The 19124-nt window shown below is 34.8% G+C and overlaps 2 protein-coding genes across 3 annotated transcripts; both read right to left on the bottom strand.

Moving 5' to 3' along the window:
- Positions 1 to 431: 431 nt before the first annotated feature.
- On the bottom strand, positions 432 to 8396 carry LOC114645376 (extracellular calcium-sensing receptor-like). The gene is made up of 6 exons (XM_051922266.1): positions 8022 to 8396; positions 6841 to 7132; positions 5525 to 6343; positions 4451 to 4678; positions 4170 to 4293; positions 432 to 1691 (listed from the first exon to the last, which is right to left on the bottom strand). Exons 1-6 carry the CDS (start codon positions 8234 to 8236, stop codon positions 781 to 783), a joined length of 2589 nt encoding a protein of 862 aa, XP_051778226.1. The 5' UTR covers positions 8237 to 8396; the 3' UTR covers positions 432 to 780.
- Positions 8397 to 8683: 287 nt separating this feature from the next.
- Positions 8684 to 18829, bottom strand: LOC114645375 (extracellular calcium-sensing receptor-like). Of its 2 annotated transcripts, XM_028793234.2 has the most exons (6): positions 18632 to 18829; positions 18107 to 18395; positions 16553 to 17383; positions 15245 to 15472; positions 14428 to 14551; positions 8684 to 9747 (listed from the first exon to the last, which is right to left on the bottom strand). In XM_028793234.2, the coding sequence occupies exons 1-6, from the start codon at positions 18820 to 18822 to the stop codon at positions 8834 to 8836; spliced, it is 2577 nt and encodes an 858-aa protein (XP_028649067.2). In that variant the 5' UTR covers positions 18823 to 18829; the 3' UTR covers positions 8684 to 8833. The 2 variants fall into 2 exon arrangements, with proteins under 2 accessions (XP_028649067.2, XP_051778230.1); XM_051922270.1 differs by lacking the exon at positions 15245 to 15472.
- Positions 18830 to 19124: the final 295 nt, after the last annotated feature.

Here is a 19124-nt window from a genome sequence, read left to right as displayed (position 1 = left end):
CTTCTTTTTGCATTAAATATTTTTTATATTTATGTGATTGCACCAGAAATGTTTTGAATGATATTTATTCACTGGACACAACACTGTTTTTTTGTCATTTGGTACTGGATTGAATAGATAGTTTAATATTTATCTTTATCTTTTGGGTCTGTGTCTCATTATCTCTCACCAACTGATTATTTAGCAATAAACAACTAGATACCCAAAGAGTGAATGTGCTAGAGCCGAGGACATGGAGCATCACATGCAGCATGAAATATTCCTGCTGCATCGCTGCCAGAAATTACAGCTGTGTCACTAGGCACATAACTGCTAGTGGTAGAGATGTCTATGCGCTGTTGCAAGGACATGGAAGTGGCCGGCAGGACAGCTGACCACTTGGAAGGAGAGCTGTGTAATAGTGTTGCCTCTAACAGTAATGGAGGGAAGCAAGAAATAATAACAGCCTGAGCTGGCCGGCTATTAATCCATAGACAAGCTTCAGTGCCAGCTGAAGGCTATAAAAAGACAAACCCACTGCAGGAGCTGGTGTGGCATGGTGAGCAGTCCTTATTAGCACTACTGTTTTTATTTCAGTAAATCCAAAAATAATACATTCAGTATATCATTCTCATTTTGTTGTGTATTCTGTTAAACAAACAGATTGATAGATCCTTGTCTAAAATTAAAATGATAAGTAGATAGAGAGATAGATACAGAGACAAAATATCTATTACACTGAAGAATGAAATCCTGTCAAACATGAGGAACAACTCATTTAAACAGCATAAAACTTAGAATTTATTTCTTAGACTCCCCTCTGCCCATTAGGGCTTTCTTTGTATTTAACTCTGGCCTAATTAAAATAATATAGCATTTTGGGGCAAATATTGAAAATAACAGGCCAAAACTTGAAGCTAAAATTGCAAAAATTTCAACAGCAACTGTATATTTCCCAGGAGTGCTAAGATAAGCAGGAATAAATGTTATCCAGACTGCACAAAAAATAAGCATACTAAATGTGATAAACTTGGCTTCATTGAAAGTGTCTGGCAGATTCCGTGCAAGAAAAGCCAATAAAAATGAAATGCATGTCAGCAGACCAATGTAGCCCATCAAGCAGGCAAAGCCAGCTATTGATCCAATGTCACATTCAAATATAATCTTTGAATTTTGGTATTTACTGTTTTTAGCAGGAATAGGGGGTGCTATAGTTAGCCAAATGATGCAAATCAAAGACTGTATAAAAGTAAAGAAGAAAACAGTGCCTCTTTGCTGTGAGGTACCAAACCATTTCATTATGTTATGACCAGGAAGTGTACTTTTAAATGCCATTATCACAACAATTGTTTTTACAAGTATGCAAGAAACAGAAAGAACAAAACTTATTCCAAACAATACATGTCTTATCATACATGTTAAGTGTGAAGGTTGGCCTATGAAACACAGTGCACAAAGGAAACAAAGGATCAGTGACACCAGCAAGAGGAAGCTCAGTTCAGAATTGTTGGCCTTAACAACCGGAGTGTTCCTGTAATGAATAAAAACTGCCAAGACGCCAATCGATAAGCAGGCTCCTGACAAGGCTGTTGTTGTTAATGTGATTCCCATCGAGTCTTCATATGACAGAAACTCAATTTCTTTAAGAACACATTCATTTCTTCCAGAATTTGGCCAGAATTCAGATGTGCACTTGATGCATTCAAGAGAATCTGTTAAATAAAAATAAGCAATATTCCCACATGAAAACATGCTTTGTAACATTTTGTTATTACTTACTTATTTGAGTTAGTTTCGATTTAACTATTGATGGGCTTGCTATCTGCAATTCACAAGATGCAATAAGAAGTCTATACAATATCTGCCAGATGTGTTTTTGATAGTACAAATGTTAGAATACTTGACCGTGGTTCACTCTTCACCAAGTCTCAAATGGTAGTGCAGTACATATGAATGTTAATTAAAGTCTCAAATAATAACAGTAGAAGTCAGACAACATTCAGTCCCCTCATTTCTAGGTACAGTAGGTGGTCATTAGAAAATAATGTTTCTGTTAACACTTTAAAAACGTGTCTTTAGTGTTAAAGCTGGCTCTGTATAGTTGAAATGTGTAGCTATACAATACATAGATTTGGGAAACCAGGCAGTTTGAGGAGAAGGCTGTGAATTAGCCACCATGATGCTATTTACTAGGTAAAATGTAATGTAGTTTCAACAGCCCCATCTCCATGTAACTATTAGAAAATATATAGAATATTAGGATTTTGTATATACAAGATGAAAGTGATATATGTCTAAATGTTGTAAGAGTTCCATTGGTAGGATCCAAAACATTTTAGAGCAAACCCTTGCAAACATTCACATTCACTTAACACTAGAATTACCAGAGCCAACGAAAAAACTTGTAAATCCGGCCCACCTTAAATCCCTTCGCACCTCTCCGTCAGCATCTTTTGCCTTCTAAATGTGTCAATAAGCCCAAGCAGCAAGCAGCCTGCTATACCATCCCCCCCACTGCCTCAGAACAGGCAAGAGGTTCTCCCAGTTCCTGCCTTGATTGATTATCTGGGTGTGAGATACCCAGAATTGTAAAGGGAAATAATTTGATGTGTGTTTTGTGTCTACAACAATCTATGTAAATACATTGTTAAAACAGACACGTTTTTCATGTTTATAGTAATAAATGACAAAATGTAGACATGAACTGTATAATGTGTGAAGGCTGATTGCCAAATATCAAATAAACACTTTCACGAAAGGTGCAAGTACAATATGACAGCTTCCATGGTGCTTTGGTTAGCTCTAACGACTTATAATCCGGAGGTCGTGAGTTCGAAACTACCTCCCCAGCAAATTTACCATTTTGAGTAGTGAGCTGCTCTTATTGTTAATATTATACTGTACAATAAAAACATACATTTGATTTGTGTTTGTAACAGCCAGTGTAAATTTATAGAACTTAAAAGTTAGTGTTTTTTTTTCACTTTTATTCTCTCAGTCACAATCACGATACAACATCGCACATGTTGCTGTATGATGGGGTTTCTTTTGTACTCCAGGACTTGCAGAGGAAAGAATAGTACAGACAGATCAGTTTCATGCTATATACAATCATCAAATTCAAATGTTAACAGTTCCCACACACCCAAGGACCACCCTTTCTACATTTACGATGTGTGTACCTGTTGCAATGTACACACTTCTCTCTGTGCTGTGTTACTATTACACTGAAGGGGCTGGGGAAGTGGCATTCTTGGAACAGAAGCTTGTTGATGTTGCATCCTCTTTTGCTTTATCCACTGCCTTTTCTTGTAAGAAGTGACTACGAAGCTTCATTGCAAGGTGAGCCATGAACACTCTTCTTTTCTTAGTGGCCCCCATGCATGCCTTGTACAGTACATGTGCGTTCATCGCCGTCAAGTCAATCGTGTTATAGCACAAGCAACCGGCCACCCACGTGTTCCTGCTCGCATTGAATAAACTCACACCTTCTGGTGCACAATGTAAATGCAGAGACAAATATATGTGACATTTTGAAGAAATTATTTTATGACCTGAATAGTACCAATCAGGAAAGATCGTCGCACTAATGCAATATTATTTGAAAACAAACAGTGTCAGATCAGGTGTGAATTTATACTGGCGCTGTTAATTAGAGTCAGATCAGAAGGGGGGTTAGAGCGTGAACGTGACTGAGAGAATAAAACTGAAAAAAAGCTAACTTTTAGAAATACCATATATTTACAGCTGATAAAGAAGTGGTATAACAAACAAACTCCAAAAGATGCTGAGGACAGAATAGTACAGAGAGGTCGGTTCCGTGCTATATAAAATCATTTCATTTATAGAAAGCCAGTGAGACTCTGGCAAACTTCTTTGTATGGTGTAAATCCCATGTCACAAGTGCAATTATTAAAAAAACACCCATTATCTTATTTAGGGAAAAAGTTAAAATGGCAATAAGAAAAGTGGAAATGGAGCACAAGTAGGTGATATGACTTTTTCATGGTTATGTAGTGTCAGTAATGGGATTTGCACCCAGAACCTCAGAGTTTGAGGTCCCAACTCCATAGCTTGAACCACTACTCCACAATGCCTGGCTGAAGAAAAATTTATTTTTGTTGTAGGACAGTTATTATGTCCTACAACAAAATCTCTGTTGTGCTGAACAAACAATACGCTTTACATACCAATTTCAAAACTGATTTCTCCTGCAGCACACGGTATGCAGTCAAAACAGCAAACAGGCTGTCCTTTCCGTGTGGCTTTTCTCATTCCAGGTGGACAGCTTCTGCTGCATACTGATTCAGGACTCTGTCAGATAGCAGAACAGCAAGCAGAGTGCTTGAGTATTGAAATGACTACAGAGAAAATCACTATAGCTACAACTGATTTATTTGCAGGCAGTATGCAACTGCAAGAATAAGGCCCATTTAAAAAAAAAAAAAATAGGATAAATACTTATTCTTACCTTTTGATTATTAAAATTCCAAAAAATTTCATTTTCTTTAAGATTTATTTCTTGGCCAGTTGGCAGAGATCTATCATATAAACCAACAGTTTTTATTTTTACTGTTCCATTAATACTTTCTTGCCAGTTCACTATGTCATAAATTGCAAGGGCATCTCCATTTTCATCAAAAGCCACTCTGTCTCCCATATGAGTGGTGAAATTGACTTTCTTCAAATAATAAAGAACCTTAGTTTCAGAAAGAAAGAAAAAAACATTACTGGAATAAAAATACAGTCCCTTTTTCTACAATTCAGAGAAGCAAGCAATGTGCTTAAGACAGGGTATCATCCTTGCATCCATTAATGAAACCAGCTTAATCTTTAAAATCACGGGGATCCAGAGTCAATCTGAGCAACAAAATTGCACCAGTCTGTTGAATGGCATTCTAACACAAACATACTCACTGGGGCAATCTAAACCTGCCATTTAAAACAGATCTTAGGATGTGAGAAGAAAACCAGAACAGCCCGGGAAAAACATAAGCAGACATAAAAACTCCACACAGACAGTGACTCCTGGAAAGCACTGAGGAAGCAAGCAGTGCTAACCACTGTATTACCATGCTGTTACAGAGAAATACATTATTTAAAATAAATTAGCTGTATTGTAAATAAATAAAAATATTTATTAACAGATAGAAAGACAAATATTTATAATATACATATGTACACATATACATACATATCCATATATATTTGAAAAATAGATATACACATATACATACGTATCCATATCCATATATATATGATACATAGATATATAATTATATATAAAATAAATAATTAAAAATAAATAAAATAAAAATACATAAAATGTAATTTTTTATAAAATGTATTTTAATGATCTGCATTTGACAATCCCTTATGATATATTATTTTTAAAAATTAGTTTCCACCAAAATACAGAGTATATTCAGATTAATATTTGAATATGTTTATACTCAAATTATATCAAATTAATATTTGAATATATTTAAATTATTATTGTGTAGATGCCTGTGACATTGTTTCATAATCTGAAAAATAACCTTACCTGCCAGGGTTGTACATTTGTGATACGACATGTTTTATTCATAAATGAGTTGTTTTCTGCATCACAAGAAATGAAATTATGCAGGGCATACGCTATGGCGTACACAGCTTTATAAATATTATAAGAAGCTCTTAATTCTGTGACATCTGTGTAGGCAGTTGCTGTTGCTTTTATATCCTCAGTTCCTGTGCATAGCTTACTGTCTGACCAATCTGTACCATTGACAATGTCCTTAAACTTACATTTGAATATTGTTTCCCAGAACTGCTGTACTAATTTGTTGGTAGGGTTAAAATTGGGATGTACTTTGTACAGAAACTCCAGAAATCCTGAGATTTCACCTTTATGAATGGAGATGCCCAGTGTACCTCCAAACACTTTGAAGATGTCCATGGTGATTAATACATGAGATGTGCTCCATGCTTCACTTGCAATCCATTGCTTGCCAGTTATGTTTTGGTGAATAATTTCTTTAACTAAGCTGATTAAATCAGAACCAGATGAAAATACCACAATGACTTTTGCACTTGACTCTCGTATAGTATTTGCAATTTTAGAAACTTTTAGATTTTCATTAATTTTAGGGATAGTTTCTGAAAAAGCAATGCAAGCAAAATTCTTTATTTCTTCACTAAAGGTCTTCACTGCATACTGCCCGTAGTCATCGTCACTTGCTACCACACCAACCCAGGTCCATCCATAATGTCTAAGAATGTCACGAATTGCCATCACTTGGAAAGCATCACTTGGGATTGTTCTAAAAAATGATGGGTATTCTTGTTTATTGCTTAAGCAAGGACATGTAGCATAATAACTAATCTAGAAATGACAAATTGCAACAAAAATACAACATATATTGAAATGTGTCAGATATTATTGTGTTTTAGTAAGATTAACACTTACAAAAGTCAGGTTGTAATTCATCCATGCTTGCAGAACTGTATTTTCTGAGTATGTGAGGTCCTTTAAATTGATTTTGTACTTTGTAAGAAGTAATAACTTGCCACACATTTTCAATACTTTAAATTTATTATTTCTGACATATTCACATTAAACTGGATGTTCAATTAAATATATGATTTGTAGTTATATACCTTTGTTACAGGTTAAGTGTTTTAATTAAGAATGTTTAGTGAAAATATGTTTTTTGACAACAAAACAATGAAATATAGAATGTGCTAGGTATTTAGGTAAAGATTAATCTGTTTGCTTATATAACAATAAATAATGTAAAAAATCAAATAGTATCAACTTTAAATTTATTACTAAAACACAGAATGAGTGATAATTATATTAAACTTATCAGTTTTCTTTACCAGTGGAATGCCAAAAAGGCTGAGTATTCTTGATATGGCTATTGAATGCGTTGATGCAGGATCACCAATGATGGCCAGAACTGGAGGCAGACCAGTACAGTAATAATCCAAGATATTTTCATCTAGACCGCCTATTAAGGCTGCTGCTGCACTCAGTGCGACAGGCAGTTTCATACAATTATCATATAGGCTGTAACCCATCGTTATATTTGGAAGAAGACTGTCATCTTTATTTATTTCTTCAATAGCAAACACCATAGCCTGCACTGTCTGAAATAATGAAATATCAAAACTGTCAGAAGACAAAAGAACAGTTTATGAGTTTAAAAATGTACAGTAAATTATTTGCATGTATACTATCAGTATGGTGACTTTCAAGATGATTATTATTATTTCTGATATAATCATTGTTTTTCTGTAAACTGATTTCACTGATTTCTGCAAATTAGTTAAGCAAAATTCTGTGGGTAACTGCATGAGTATGCAGCTTATAATTTTATTGTAATTATTTATGCATTTAATTATTTAATTAAAACACTTATGATCTTTTAATCAATACATTTTCTTTTCTAATTTTAAAATATATTTACTGTATATATTTACTGCCAAAATACTGTCTCTTTTAAATCAAATAAAATATTTGTAACATTTTGCAATTTTACAATTATTCCTATATTACTCAGGTTTTTGCTAGAGAAACCCAGTATGGACTAATGGGGAGCTTAAGAGTATTACTGTAAAACTTTTCATCTGTTTCCAAGCAAATTTACTTAATTTATTGCCACAAGTTTCTACAATCTATTTGTATTCTGCACTTTTTCATAATCAAAAACGACTCACAGCATGTTCATTCTGAGCAATGCTATTGACTTTTTAAAAAGCAATTAAAATGAAATAAAAACAATGAATATAGTACACAAAAAACAGTAAACCTTCACAACCATTAAAACAAATGAAAAAAGACATATTTAACAGTAGACAAAAAGTTGGAAGCAGGAGAATTTGCTCATGTTTTTTTGCAATGAGAAGTCAAGCAAAATTTTAATTGGCTGTTGGCTTTTTTGAAAGGAATAAAATATCTTTGTCTGGTTCAAATTAAACAATAAACATTTTACTATTAAATTAGATGAAAAAATGTAAATATTGTAATGAATGTACAGTAAGCACGATCAGACACTTACCCTTCACACTTCCACTGTCCAGGTTTGGATTGGATCAGTGACTCCTGCAAAACTGCTTTGGTGCTTACTTCAAAAATGCCTCCTATCATAATGTCTCCACTTCTATATAATCCACTGAGTGGGAATGTTTGCTGGATTTTGCATTTTGGTATATCACATAAACTGATTTTAAGAATAAAACTCAGAAATGCACACAAATAGACTACTGACGCCATTTACTCAAAAGAGGAAATCACCCTAATGACTTTATTGTGACCTTCTTTTATAGTCAGACTTTTAATCTCGAGAGATCAGGATGCAATATAGGTTTGTGAAAAACATTGTTTATAAAAACAAGTTGAAAATGGCATATTGTTTTCATGGAAAATTACATGGTATACATATTTTTTCCAATACTTGTAATACGTACATTTCAAAATAATAGAAGAATGTATTCAGAAAATACCTAAAACATACTAATACAAAAGAAGTAAATACCACAGTACAAAAATCAACTCAGAAAAAAAGAAATTGGTTTAAATTAATATACAGTGTATATGTAACAGTTGCTTAAACTGTTCCTGAAACGATGGATATAAATGATCACATACTGATTGTTTTACAAAATGTTTTATTGTTGTTCCAGTATTTCTTCATCATAGTCCAATAAATCTGTATGTATATGTATGTAAATATTCATCCATTCTGGAATTGACTTCATTAACTTGCAGGGCTTGGGAGGCTGGCGTCTATGCATCTGGTGCAAGGCAAAAACAAATTCTGGGTGGAACGCCAACTATATACAATAAATTCATGTAATTATTATTATTGGATTAAATTTGCTTTTCAGAATCTCTGCCCATTAGGGCTTTTTTTGTGTTAAGTTCTGGTCTGATAAGAATAATGAAACACTTAGGAGCAAATATTGCAAAAAGGAGACCAAAACTTGAGGCCAAAATAGCAAATATTTCGACAGCCACCGTGTACTTTCCAGGTGAGCTAATATAGGCAGGTATGAATGTTATCCAGACTGCACAGAAGATCAGCATGCTGAATGTGATGAATTTAGCTTCATTAAACGTGTCTGGCAGGTTTCTTGCAAGAAAAGCCAACAAAAATGAGATGCAGGTTAGTAAACCAATATATCCCAACAAACAGCTGAATCCAGTTACTGATCCAACATCACATTCAAATATGATTTTTGAGTTTTGATACTGGATGTTTTTAGCTGGAAGCGGCGGAGATGCAGTAAGCCATATTATGCATATTAGGCCCTGAATAAATGTGAAGAAGAAAACAGTGCTTCTCTGCTGAATGACTCCAAACCATTTCATAATATTATTGCCAGGGAGAGTGGCTTTAAATGCCATTATTACAACAATTGTTTTTACTAGAATGCAAGAAATACAGAGAACAAAGCTGATTCCAAACAATATGTGCCTCAGTTTACAGGTTAACTCTGTTGGGTGGCCAATAAAACACAAAGAGCAAAGAAAGCACAGAGTTAATGAAACTAGCAAAAGAAAACTCAGCTCTGAGTTGTTGGCTTTCACCACTGGAGTGTGTCTGTAGTGAATGAAAACAGATAAAACAATTACAGACAAGCAAACGCCTGATGCCGCTGTTGCCGTTAAAGTAATGCCCATGGAGTCTTCAAATGACAGAAATTCAATTTCTTTTGGAACACATTCATTTCTTCCAACATTTGACCAGAATTCAATTGGACATTTGATGCACTCAACAGCATCTAATAAACATGGAAACAAAATGAATAATACATATTAGTTTTATCAGCCAGGCATATGCTTTTTATAACCAGTAAATATACAATCATTCTTTAATTTATATTTGTTTATTATTATTTGATTGTAATTTAAAAAATTGATATATTGATAAAATAAAAAGTTTGTGGCACAATAGTTAACATTTCTGTTTCATAGCTCCACCAACCCTTCCTAGTGATTGTTTATGTGCAAGCCTGAATGCTGCAGTTTGTTATATTTTTTATTTTGTGTGTACTTTCTGACTCATCTTAAAGACAAGCAGTTCAGATTATCTGGCAACTTTAAATCAACCACGTGTCGATTGCCATTTGGAATTTAGCGGGAAGAGAAACAAAGCAATGCTGCAGTCTTTGACAGATATCAATTAAGTGTATGTATATCACAAAAAGTGGCTTTTCTTTGTGATGCTGGAGTGAATTGTGTTTGCAGGCTGCAAATTTGTGTATAACACAATTCATATGCCTAAGATGTGTACGAGGGGGGACCCAAAAATAACCGGAATTTTGTGGTTGTTAGGTTATTTATTTATTTCCGGTTATTTTTGGGTCCCCCCTCGTATTTCCTAACTGATGATTTTCTCCATATCTAATTTACTGCATATTTCATTGTACAAGAGTAAGATTTCAGTGTTCCTGTCAGCCCAGAAAAACAATATGCAATATGTAGCACTAGAATTCTCAAAGCCTGTAAAAATTTTTGTTCTCCTGAAAAGCCTACTTTCCCCAAACACATGTGAGGAAAATTGTATTTTCTTATCAGTGCTGCTGATAACCACATTTGTTTTGCAAATGTGTCAATTAGCACTGCTGAACCTGCACTCACCCATCCCTTATTCAGCCAGCCATTTGCCCCTCTTGAAACTTACACCCTCTTTGTAGCACTGCCAGCTCGAATCCTCTCACAGCTCAAGTCTGCATTGAAGATGTTATATGGTAAAGTCTTGTAAGGAGATATATAAACAATGATATATTGTTATTTGAAATACATGCATTTCATGTCTGTTCCATGTCTACAACGATCCATGTAAATGTACAACGAAACAAGAAATGTTAGGTCTTGTAGAACACAGCAAATATATGTGTTTTTTATATCAAATATAACCTCTTGAAAGTGAGTTGATATCTTTTTGACAGTCGCGCTTCAGTGATGTGAACCATCACACCGACATAAATGTCGTTGAACATTAACATTTGCAACAAACAAACCTACACAGAATGTTGCTGAAAATATATGCATTTTATCTAGTATGACTGTTTGAATGAGAAACACACACACACACACATACAAACATCTTTATTTGGAAACGCTATTTGAATTTCACATTCACAGTAACGAGACAAGTGTGCTGTTGCCCAAGGATAAAACCAAATAAAAAGAAATTGTTCAAATGACATGTTGCTGTGAATTAGGGTTAAAGCATGACATAAGCTTGATATATTCATTATAATTGTGTCACAAAACGAAGAACAAAATAATACAGTATCAGATGGGGGGAGCATGAACATATTTCATGAACTTTGCAGCAGTCAATTAACCAGCGGCCGTGATATGAAGAAGTTGTCTGTTGTATTTCCTAAGTAAGGATTTGCATTGAATGTGAACCTTTTGAGTGTCTTCTTGTCTTTATTTTTGAAAAGGGTCTGCATTCTCCTGAAACACCACAGAGCACTTATGCATATAAAACCCTCATGTATGTCATCCCACGGGGGTTAAGGACTTTCCTAGAATGAGGTTATGAGGCTTATGAATCCATTTCTGAACAAGGGCAGAAACGTAACAACAAGAAAACTTCTTCACATTGCTGTCACTGGCTAATAGACTGTTGCAGCGTTCACGAAATTGATTGCTGCGCTGATAAGGCCATCTGAGTTTCCTTGCGTGTGTCGGGAAAAATAGGGTGATCAAGGGAAACAAAATTTTGGTGTGGATTCTAGTGTTAAACAAAAATCAGTGAATAAAAACACTGGAGTCTCAAAATGTTTATTATTATTATTATTATTATTATTATTATTATTATTATTATTATTATTATTATTATTATGTCAATAATCATAGGGGTTCTCCCCTGAATTGTAACAAATTGACTAGCCATTTATTTGAATAGTTTCTAACTTTGTCAGAACCGCAACCAAATAATAGTTTTTTTTTTTCAAGTTCAGATCCCAATCTCTTCTATTACTGCTGTACACCAGTGAGAACACTATAAGGTGGTAAATGCCCAGAGGCAAGGGCAAAGAGAAGAGATGTGTAACAGGTTATTCAGGAAATTAAAAAATCTAAGAAATTGTAAAAATTTGTATTCAGAAATCAGGCGAAAAGCACCACAAACACTAACAGGAAGAGTTTGGGAAACCAAACAAATCACGTAACCATACATGTTGTCCACTAATAAAAAGTTTGTTACCAAAGAATCGTAATACTATATGGAGTTTCATACTTTAACTACCGTTAACACAATCCAAAGTGAGGATGCTTGGGCATGAATGCTGACTCAATAAATTATCTGTGACCTTGTTCTGTGAATATTTTTCTGGAAAGTCACTGAGTGGCCAGCTTAGACAAATTTTTTTTTCAAAGAATTTGCAACGAATTTGTAACATTGCAGAGGTGTAGCCAATGTTGGATGCAATACCCTAAACCAAACCCCCACCCCCACCTACCCTCCAAGTACATAATGCAGATCCTTTTCTGAAAGCAAACAAGTCCCAATACAAAATAATAAATGAAGATCCTATGATGGAAGCAAAAAAGGAATAAAAAAAACACAAAATCCAATAGCACTACTTACAGATACACCACAATCCACCAAAGAACATTCAAGGAAAGGCGAGGCACTGCATTACCCATCAGCCTTTACAGGGTTGGGAGCAGTATGTCAACTGTGATGAACATGAGGCCCAGACTCTTGGGGAACCACCCACAAAATATAAGGAATTTAAACACATTTAAAGAAACAGTACAGAAATACATTTAAACATAAAAAATAATAATACATAAAACATATTGACTAAATGATAAGTGGACAGAACAATATTAAAGGAATAACCATACTAATTAATTTAAACTGAAAAATGAAATGAAAAGGACAAAAAAACATAAGCCAGATCCTAGTAGTGGGCTACAAATTAGCGAAAATTTGTAAATATATTTAAACACAAAACACATACACAGAAGGAAACTGAAAATGTTTGTGTATTTGTGTCTTAAAGGTAGCGTCTTTTTTTATGGACTTGCACGTGACCTTTATGTAATAAATAAGCCTTTATTTAGTAATATTACCCAGAGTGTTCTGTAGTTGATGCAAGCAGGAAGTACTGAAGAATCCATGTGCTTTAGTGTTACAAACATTTGGTAGTAGTGGCAGTGAAAAAACAAAAGTGTCAGGTGAAAAACAAAAACAAACTGTACTTTTCAGTTCGAGAGAAGTGAGTACCTGCTATCAAATTTGTGGTCAAGCCTTTGGGAATTCTTTCTTCCTGTCTATAAGAAATTTTACTGTTCTGAAATGTATTTCTCTTAATTGACTTTGCTGTGTTTGGCAAAGCTTCTGGACATTTCCACAATTTCGCTAAACCTGAGGTGAGGAGAATTCAGCTGGGTTTGCACATCACTACTCATAAATAACAACTGGCTGCCAGTGTTTGATTGTGTGTATTTTTAAAGCAGCAGATTGCTTTCTTCTACTTTGGAATACTGCCTAACTGATGATTGTAATAAGTGTGGCTTTATCTTTTCTCAGGTGTACAAAAAGATTTCTTTACAATGGGGTTATTAGTAATTTTATACAACCAAAGAAGTATGTCTTTAAAAAACTAAACTTTTTTTTACTGCATATACTGTACATTTTGCTGATTAAGAGGATAGCACAATCATACATTGGATAACTGCCTCTTGGTTCTGGGACACTGGGTTAGATTACCAGCCCTATCAATAGCTTTGTGGAATGTGTATACCGTATTTCAAGACGTCTTCAAAAAAGTGACCATTTACTTTTTCCTTTTTGTAGTCTGTATACTGTATATACTCGAATATAAGCCGAGTTTTTCAGCACCCAAAATGTGCTCAAAAACGTCACCCTCGGCTTATATTCGAGTCAGGTCCCGCTGCCCCAGGTATACGAACAAGCCAGTTTCCCTTTTGGTTTGTGCGCGCCGATGATTTCTGCACGTGTTCAGTCTCTCCTTGTGCATTCCCTGTGCAGTGAGCGAGAGAGAGAGTGTGAGAGAGAGACACACACACATTCACGCACGAGAGAGAGAGCAAGAGAGAGTGATACCATATTGTTTTTGTTGACCCTCTTCTCCACTTACAGAGCTAGTTTACTGTTTTTCTTTGAAATAAATACTCAAAAACATTTAACCTACTGATGCCTTAATTAATGTACGGTAATTTTATTGGTACTTCTATTTATTTTGATTATTGAAACTTACCAGTAGCTGCTGCATTTCCCACCCTAGGCTTATACTCGAGTCAATAAGTTTTTCCAGTTTTTGTAGGTAAAATTAGGTACCTCGTCTTATATTCGGGTTGGCTTATACTCGAGAATATACGGTACTTTCATTGTACTTTAAATGCCATGCTAAAAGGATTATATTCATTTTTGTTAAACAAACATGTCCATTACAGTATATAAAGAAACTTACCAACTTGAGTGCTGATTTCTCCAGCTGCACATTGTACACAGTCAAAGCAACAGACTGGTTCTCTTTCCCTAGTGGCTTTTCTTGTGCCAGGCTGACAGCTTTTACTGCAGACAGACTCAGGAATCTAAGGATGAAAAAAATATGTATTTATGTAATTCTACAGAATTTCTGTGCCATTAAAAAATATGCAAAGAATATATATCAATAATCCATCCATCCATTATCCAACTCGCTATATCCTAACTACAGGGTGACAGGGGTCTGCTGGAGCCAATCCCAGGGCGCAAGGCAGGAAACAAACCCTGAGCAAGGCACCAGCCCACGCACACACACACCAGAGACAATTTAGGAATGCAAATACACCTAACCTGCATGTCTTTGGACTGTGGGAGGAAACCCACGCAGACATGGTGAGAACAAGCAAACTCAATGCATGGAGGACCTGGGAAGTGAACCCGGGTCTCCTAATTGTGAGGCAGCAGCGCTACCCACTGCGCCACCGTGGCTACCCATATATCACTAATGTATTTTATAATTTAGATTTCAGAGTTGGCCTTTTTCATCAGTGATAACAAAGAGCTTACACTTATTCAGGAAGTGTCAACAATAAAGCATGAATCAACACTTAAACACCCGTACCCATTCATACCAGACCATTTTAATATAACATGCACATCTGGAACTTGGAAGAAAGCCAGAGACTTCCAAAAAACCTTGTGAACACTGGGTGAATGTGCAGACTCCACAATATCCACGCTGGAGATCTGCCCAAACCATTTTGTATTCAAATTATAACATTATAAAATAATTTTCTAACCTTTCCTGTATTAATATTCCAAATAATATCATCATCTTTAAGAGACAGTTCATGACCAGCTGGAGCAGATTCATCATAGAAACCCACCGTTACTGTCTTTAGAGTCCCATGGTCACTTTGTTGCCAGTTAACAATGTCATAAATTGCAAGGGCATCTCCATTTTCATCAAAAGCCACTCGTTCTCCTATACGAGTAGTGAAATTGACTTTCTTCAAATAATGAAGAAGCTTTTTTAAAGAAATAATAATAACATGTTTAAGAACAGATTTTTAATTCCCAGTGTAAAGTTGCACTTTGTCTTTAATGAATGTGACTATCAAATAGCAAATTCTGTTGAATAAACTATTAATGTTTATTCATTTCAGTTTATTTGAATACTTTATATTATCATATTGTTGCTATCATTATAGTGCTTACTTTTCACAGTTTGTATTTTTTATATTATTATAATAAGTCATAGGTTAAGTTTTTTTTGTTATTTCTATGTATCTTTCAATGTCAAATATGATTGAGTACACCATACCTCTCTTTCCACTTTTGCGCTAAACACTAGACTAACTGTACATTTTCAGGTTTGATTAGTTTAATCCAGTCTTAGTTCCAATTTCTAGTAAGTATCGGTCAAAAAATGGCATGGCAAAAACTTTCCCCAAAGGAAGGATAAGCATACTATATCTGTTCTGTTTAACACTTTTTGTGTTACACAAACTTTTCTGCACCTTCAAAGAACAACTTCAGAAAAATAAAATTTAGGCTTGGCTGGCAAGGCAGATACACACTGTGGCTTTCCACTCATGGTTGTATTAAGGTCATAATATGTTCACAGCAGCAGCAGTTTTTGAACACTGGGAAACTGCCTATGGACAGGTATTGTCATTCAATAACAGACATTCTTATGCCATTTGTATACAGTGTGATTTCTTCACTAAAGTGTGGCACATAGCATTTCACTGTAATATGCAATTTTACATAGATCTATAATGGTCAAGAAGGAATATGTGCCAATTCAAAAAACTGTCAGAACTGATTGGCCTTCTTTCTTATGTGTGATGAGCAGTGTGGCAGTGTAGCTATGCAAACATTACTGCTTAAAGATACACGAATGCCACTAAAATACTGTGGGGCTTCTGATTATACATGTCTGCAAATATTTTACAGCTGGACCTTTCTCAAAAAAATCTACATGGGCACTTTGTAGAAATTTTTTTATTTACCCTTGGACTTAATCACACATTCCTACTGTCATTTTCTGCTGTAACATTTATTTTACAATTCATAAAACATGTTTATACTGTTATTGTAATTACCTGCCATGGTTGCATATTTGTGATGTCTGCACATGATTTGTTCACAAATGGTCCATTTCCATTTTCACAAGTTAACAAATTATGAAGAGCATGTGCAATGGCATACACTGCTTTATAAATATTGTAACAGGCTCTTAATTTAGACACGTCTGTGTAAGCCGTTTTTGTTCCTTTTATGTCTTCTTTTCCCGTGCATTCTTTTCCCTCCAACAAACTAGTAAAATTCTGCTCATTCGTATTTTCTTTAAATTTACAATCAAACATTGTTTCCCAAAATTGTAGAATTAAATTATTTTTAGGATCTGAAGTAGGCTGAACCTCATACAAAAAGCTTTGAAATCCTGGCATTTCCCCATTGTGAATTGTAATACCTAATGTCCCACCAAATGTACTAAAGTTGTATTTGTCAAACAAATCATATGAATTGCTCCAAGATTCAGAAGCAATCCACTGCCGACCAATAATGTTCTGCTGATTTATTTCATCTGCCAATGTGCTGAAGTCTGGTGCAGGTGAAAACACCACTATAACTTTTGCACTTGATTCTTTTATAATTTTGGTTACATGACGGACTTTATCAATATCATTGATTTTAGGAATTGTTATAGAGAAAGCAATACAAGCAAAATCTTTTATCTCTTCACTAAGAGCTTTTATTGCAGACTGTCCATAGTCATCATCTGCTGCTATGATGCCAACCCAGGTCCAGCCATAATGTTTGAAGATAGCACTGATTACTTTGATTTGAAATGTGTCACTGGGTATTGTTCGAAAGAAAGACGGGTATTCCCATTTGTCACTCAGGCATGGACAAGTAGCAAAATAGCTCACCTACAGGAAGCAGAATGAGAAAAAATAAAATAAATAAATGAAACCAGAAAAACAAACAAAATATGCATTTTTTCAATCAAAAGATATTAAGTAGAAAATAAAATACAAAAATACAAACTCCTCATAAACCTAAATTACACATTTTTTCATATGTTATTTATCTTTACAATTAGCCTGGATCAATCATATTCCTAATTGTTATTAATAAAACTCTGTATACCTGTTAAGTAATTAATTTGAAAAATAAAATTCTAATCCTATATGTTGTATGGAGTGATAGAGGTTAAATGATGATCTCATCTCATTTCATTCAAACCCACTTAATCCAGTTTAAGACTGCTGAGGGCTGGAGCCAGAAAAAAATCACATAGCAGGGACCTACTGATGTCCATGACAGGACCTATTGATGCCAACCTCCACACCCAAACTCACAGTCGGGGCATATTTAGAATTCTGAATTAACCTGACCTAAGCATATTTAGGCATGTGGGAAGAAAGATATAGTACCGGGGGAATACAATATAGATATGGGAAGAATGTGCAAATGCGCAACAGCTGGGCATGAGATTTGAAACATGTATGCTACGTTTATGATGTATCTGCACTACCCACTGCCCCACAATGCCAGCCATATGAATTATGCTTTATCAAAAACTGCTGCCTAAACATTATTTCAAAAACATTGCTAGTTTTCAGATAGTGAATGAACAAAATGCTGCCTACCATTGGTATGCGGAAAAGGCTTAGAATCCTAGATATGGCAATTGAATGTGTTGAGGTGGGATCACCGACAATGGCCAGAACTGGGGGAGGCCCTTTGCAGTTTTCTGTTATATCTTCCTTCATTCCAAGAGTAAGAGCTGATGCTCCTCTGAGAGCCACTGGCAGCCTCATACAGTTGTCATATAGAGTGTAGCCCAATGTTACATTCGGAAGGAGTTGAGTGTCATTGTTTATTTCTTCAACTGCAAAAACCAGAGCTTGTGCCGTCTGAAATAATGTTATATCAAAACTGTAAGAAGAGAAAAGTGTCACGTGTGTTCAAGCTTTAGTTGTAAGAGTTGCATTACTTATACATGTTGCATCAGTATTATAACATTTAATGCCCTAATAAATTAATCATTTGTTTTTGACATTTTAATTTACACATATTAATATAGCTTTTATCTTAACTGTTTGCATATTTTATTTTATTTTAAATGTTGTCACACAACATGGATTTCAATTTATTTTTATCTGTTTACTTACTCTTCACATACCCATTGACCTGGTTTAGAAGTAAATGATAATTCCTGAATTACTGTTCTGAAGGAAACTTCAAAGATCCCTCCAATCATTATGTCTCCACTTTTATGCAAACTGCTGAGTTGAAATGTTTCCATGGCTCTGCATGTGAACTGCTCCAGCGCAACAGTGCTAGCAGTCAACAATAAGGACATAGAAATGTGCAGGATGAATGCCATTGCTAGAACAGAACTAATTTGTGCTCCACTTTATAGAGTATCTAGTGAAACCCCTAGAGGAATTTATGCAAAATAAACAAGACAGGGCAATTGTTCTTGTAAATTATTGTTTTTTTATTATAATTTGTGTATCATTTCATCATTATTCTGCATGAATTGATCACATATGTATTTTCTTTTATAAAGAAGAGATAAGGAATATTGCATTTTTCCAGTGAATATCAGCGTGGCTACAATATTGATAAATGTGATGCAAAAGAATATTTATGTGTTAAATG

This window comes from Erpetoichthys calabaricus, chromosome 2 (assembly GCF_900747795.2).
Source record: "Erpetoichthys calabaricus chromosome 2, fErpCal1.3, whole genome shotgun sequence".
Lineage (NCBI taxonomy): Eukaryota > Metazoa > Chordata > Cladistia > Polypteriformes > Polypteridae > Erpetoichthys > Erpetoichthys calabaricus.
This window is presented reverse-complemented; position numbering and strand designations above follow the sequence as displayed.

Excerpts from the sequence above, each read along its gene's own strand:
- LOC114645376 (XM_051922266.1), bottom strand. The coding sequence starts at position 8,236 with ATGGCGTCAGTAGTCTATTTGTGTGCATTTCTGAGTTTTATTCTTAAA. Across the intron at positions 7,133-8,021 it reads GGACAGTGGAAGTGTGAAGG|TTTTGATATTTCATTATTTC; the intron begins GTAAGTGTCTGA and ends GTCTTCTGACAG. Across the intron at positions 6,344-6,840 it reads GCCTTTTTGGCATTCCACTG|ATTAGTTATTATGCTACATG; the intron begins GTAAAGAAAACT and ends TGTCATTTCTAG.
- LOC114645375 (XM_028793234.2), bottom strand. The coding sequence starts at position 18,822 with ATGTCCTTATTGTTGACTGCTAGCACTGTTGCGCTGGAGCAGTTCACA. Across the intron at positions 15,473-16,552 it reads CAAATATGCAACCATGGCAG|CTTCTTCATTATTTGAAGAA; the intron begins GTAATTACAATA and ends TCTTTAAAAAAG. Across the intron at positions 14,552-15,244 it reads GGAATATTAATACAGGAAAG|ATTCCTGAGTCTGTCTGCAG; the intron begins GTTAGAAAATTA and ends TTTCATCCTTAG.